The 4,014-nt window shown below is 36.9% G+C and overlaps 2 protein-coding genes across 2 annotated transcripts in view; one reads left to right on the plus strand and one right to left on the minus strand.

The window, feature by feature from the left end:
- Window positions 1-1,869, minus strand: part of CBG22886 — a gene marked incomplete at both ends in the record, with an annotated part of 3,155 nt that extends 1,286 nt beyond the window's left edge. The window contains 3 exons of the mRNA XM_002638290.2: window positions 1,134-1,201; window positions 1,251-1,381; window positions 1,772-1,869. Of these exons, the coding sequence (XP_002638336.2) occupies window positions 1,134-1,201; window positions 1,251-1,381; window positions 1,772-1,869 (297 nt within the window). The remainder of the gene's footprint in view (window positions 1-1,133; window positions 1,202-1,250; window positions 1,382-1,771) is intronic.
- CBG22885 lies at window positions 739-991 on the plus strand (the record flags this gene model as incomplete). The annotated part of the gene is made up of 2 exons (XM_002638289.1): window positions 739-758; window positions 805-991. The coding sequence occupies 2 exons, from the start codon at window positions 739-741 to the stop codon at window positions 989-991; spliced, it is 207 nt and encodes a 68-aa protein (XP_002638335.1).
- Window positions 1,870-4,014: the final 2,145 nt, after the last annotated feature.

The raw sequence follows: 4,014 nt of genomic DNA on the forward strand, positions 1-4,014 counted from the left end.
AGTTTTGTGCTAGTCCAGGGAAGACACATATTTTGCCACCAATATCTAACAAGGGAAGTGTTTTCAGACAGTGTTTGAGAATTTGTTCAAACTTTGGTCATTGGTACTTTTGGACACGCTGATCACAGCGCTGCTTTTATTTTTTGCCCCTTGCCTCTCACAAAAAAGTTATGACCGGCCCGGGCCCGTCATTTCACTAGTTTCGAAATTTAAAAAAAACACATAAGGGGGGACCCTTATGTGATTTTTTTCGACCAAAAATTTTTTTTTCGAGTTTTTCGATCTTTTTTGATCAGACAGACAAACAATCCGAAATACAAAAAAAAATGGAAAAAATTATATTGAGAGCTCAAAATTTGGCTCAAAAATACAGAATTTTTGACACCGGGCCTGCCGGGCCTTGAAAAATTCCTCAGGCCCGGCCCGGAATTTTACAAGTATGGAGAAAAGTGATGCCTAGACTATCAAAACCTCAACGATGTCGGTTCACTAACAAATTAACTTCTTTTGAACCTTTTGAATTTTGGTTTTTTCAGCGAATCAGATAAAACTAGGACACCAATTTCCTACATTAATCGCTATGCCTTGAATCGTTTGTTTCGCGTGAAGCCTTCAAATTTTTTAAAAATTTATTTGTAACAGGTCACGCAAGAGCTACTAGAAAAATCCGCTTCTTTCTTTCACCCAGTGGAAACGAAATTTGGTTGTTACCAGAAAAATGATTGCGATATTTTTTTAATGTGTGCTGTAGGGCCGAAGTAAGTACACATTGAAGAATTATTTTTATATTCCTTCTTTTTCCAGAAATAACCCTTATGAATCTGATTTCAAGTATGGACCGCCAGGAAGTGCTTGTCCACACGGAAAAACCGATAGTGGATTGTGCAAAAGTAGAGTTCAAAGGGAAAAATCGGAAGTAAAAGAAGAAGACAACGGATCAAATCATTCGTCTCTCCTCATTGCATTACTCGTAACTGTATTTTTCATGTAATAGTTATTGAATAAAGTGATCTTGTCTTAAAAATCTGTCTGTCAAACTATCAACACAGAAAACCATGAGATCTTCGTAAGCCGGGACACAAAAATTACTCGATTCTCAATTAAAAAATTGTTGAATTTTTTTCAAACCCCACCATTGGAATTCTTCTATCCAATTGAACCATTTCTCTCACTTTATACGCATCTCGATCAAATTGGAAAGCTGAAAATTTATAAAAAATTCAAATTTGCCGCTCAAAAATTTGACCTACTTTCCGAGCTCATTCCGACTGTGAAACATTTTTGAAGTCGACAAAATTTACAAGTGAAAAATCCGTTTTTGAAAAACTTGCATTGCTTCTTTCGAGAGCAAGGTTTGATGTGTTTTGAGGTTCCAGTGCGTCTGGAAAAGTGGCCGGGGCTTTGAAAATTCTGTAAACTTTGGGATCTTCGAAATTCAAAATTTCAGAATTTCATAATTTCAGAATTTCAGAATTTCAAAATTTCAGAATTTCAGAATTTCAGAATTTCAGAATTTCAGAATTTCAGAATTTCAGAATTTCAGAATTTCAAAATTTCAGAATTTCAGAATTTCAGAATTTCAGAATTTCAGAATTTCAGAATTTCAGAATTTCAGAATTTCAGAATTTCAGAATTTCAGAATTTCAGAATTTCAGAATTTCAGAATTTCAGAATTTCAGAATTTCAGATATTCCGAAATTTGATGAAAAATTCTATTAAGAAGACCCATTAAAAACGGACATGGCCTAGAAAAACCTAGGCCATCACTAACCTGAAAAATGCCGCACAAGCTCTACAGGCCACCGCTCCATAGTGACTTCCGCGCGCTTCCTGTCCGCAAATTTCGCAAATCAAAGCTTCAGAATTCATCGTTTTTTTCCGTATAGAATAAAATGTTTCTGGTCTATCGGCAAAAAGAAAATTGCGTCACGAGATAAGATAAGAAGAGACGCAGATAGGTTGACAAAAAGAAAGGAGGAGAGAGGGAAGGTAATCAGACACTGAACGTAATGATGAGAGTGGTCAAGAGTCAAAAAATTAATGGAATCAGTTCAAAGTCAGGATTTAGTTTCTCTCTCCCTTCCCCCTATTTCCACCTCGCCTCTCCACCATCCGCTCGTTTGTATTCGCACTCCTTTCCCTTTCTCTTCTGTTGCACGCGTGGCCTTGTGGTCTACACTGGTGGTCAGCGCGCCGCAAGCCGCGAGTTCGGGTGCACCCAGAGCCAGGATTACAAGAAATGACCCGTACGTGGCTTGGGTAGGGGCAGATAGTATCAGTCATGATGAAATCAACTTCATGAGCGCGGATTATTAGATGTTCACAGGTCCTGGGCGATGATGCGCATAAAGGACCCGATCCATATGCGATCCTCTAGAAGTCCGTTTGACACATATCGCGAACAACGAGCTGCGATGAGTCTCACATGTGTGCGATGCGGAAGAGGCTGAATCGAGTGTTACGAATGCGCGCGTATCCTAGATGGATTCTAGGTGGGTGGGCGATGTGTGCGATATGGGTCTGATACGGTAGGCAGACTACAACACTCCGAAATCCCGGATGCGCCCATTGTTTACCGTAAATCCACACCGGCAACTTTGTCAATTTTTCGTCAATTCGAGCCTACATTTCTGGTTTTTCGATTATTCCTTCGATGTTTTTTGTGAAAAAGAGTTATGGCAGAATAAAAAATCGCTGAATTCTTGCAGAAACATGTCTTTCACTCGTCAATTGCTATGTTTTTCGCCAAAATAGGTGATATTGAGATTTTTTGATTTCACTTTGTAATTATTGTAAAAATCGTATTTTCAGGTGGAGTAAAAGGTAAGTTGGTAAGTATACAATAATTACAAAGTGTAAATTATAAAATTTTTCAATTTTTCATGTAATTTCAAAAAAGTGAAAGTGAGACATTTTTTGAACAAATGAAAAAAAAATGCGGTAGCGGTGTGCCCCACATGCCCCGTATATGCCCCCTACCGGCGTCCTTTCCCTGTACCCAATTCATCGGCGCGTCCTCCGTCGCCCATCCATTATGCGTATGCGCGCCCAGGACCTGTGTTGAAATGTTGTTCTGAAATTAATTCAAAAAATGTTTTTTGTGCAATTTATAACTTGTATGGCATAATAAAGTCTTACATTATTGAACGTTTTGATCCCTGTAAACGTGAATACATGATTCGTATACATATAATTAATTGTTTATTACAAAGTGTGTATGTCTGACCATTCAACCAGTGTTCGTACTAGTCTCGAGTGTTGGGGTTTCCATATGAATATGCTCTTTGGTCAAAGACACGGACGGCGGGGACGTTTTCATTTGGTTGTCATGGAGAAATGGAGACTCCAAAATGTGCAAAAAGTAGAAGAAAGAGAACGAATGGCAATTTTTTGGTTAGGTGTCTTTGTATCGAAAATTTCCCTTATTTGACTATTTTTAAATGTCCGATTTGAATTTAAAATATCTGGAATTCCGACTAAAAAGTTGGGACTTATTTTTGAGGTGTCTGAAAATGTGGCTAACCAATTTTTTTCCAGAAATTTCAAAAAAAAATCCCAAAGATACAATCTTGACTGGATATGGCTAATATTTACCACATTATCTTGTTTGAATAAAATTGTATGAAAGAATTTAATTAGCGCTCATCAGCTCTATCCAAGTAAACTAAAATCATCAATCTAATTGGATCAGTTTAATTAATTATTTAGAAAGTCACACGTATCTTTTTTTTTCACCTGCCACTATTTTTTTTGTAGTTTGCATATTTTCTGCTAGAAAACGTTTTTTCACAGACCACCTACCCGGTTATGTATGTTTCCCGAAATATATATTTAGATAATCTTTTGAGATCTCGAAAGATTATCTAAAGGATTACATCATTTGAGAAACCAGAGATTTTCGGGGGATGAATGAGGTGTATAGTTTTTAGGGATTCTAAAAAAAATTCCAAATAAAATAAGAAACGGAAAAATTCAAAATCTCGAGGATTGTATAAATAAAAAAAATCAAAAGAA

Source organism: Caenorhabditis briggsae (genome assembly GCF_000004555.2).
Source record: "Caenorhabditis briggsae complete genome, chrV, whole genome shotgun sequence".
NCBI classification, from domain to species: Eukaryota; Metazoa; Nematoda; class Chromadorea; order Rhabditida; family Rhabditidae; genus Caenorhabditis; species Caenorhabditis briggsae.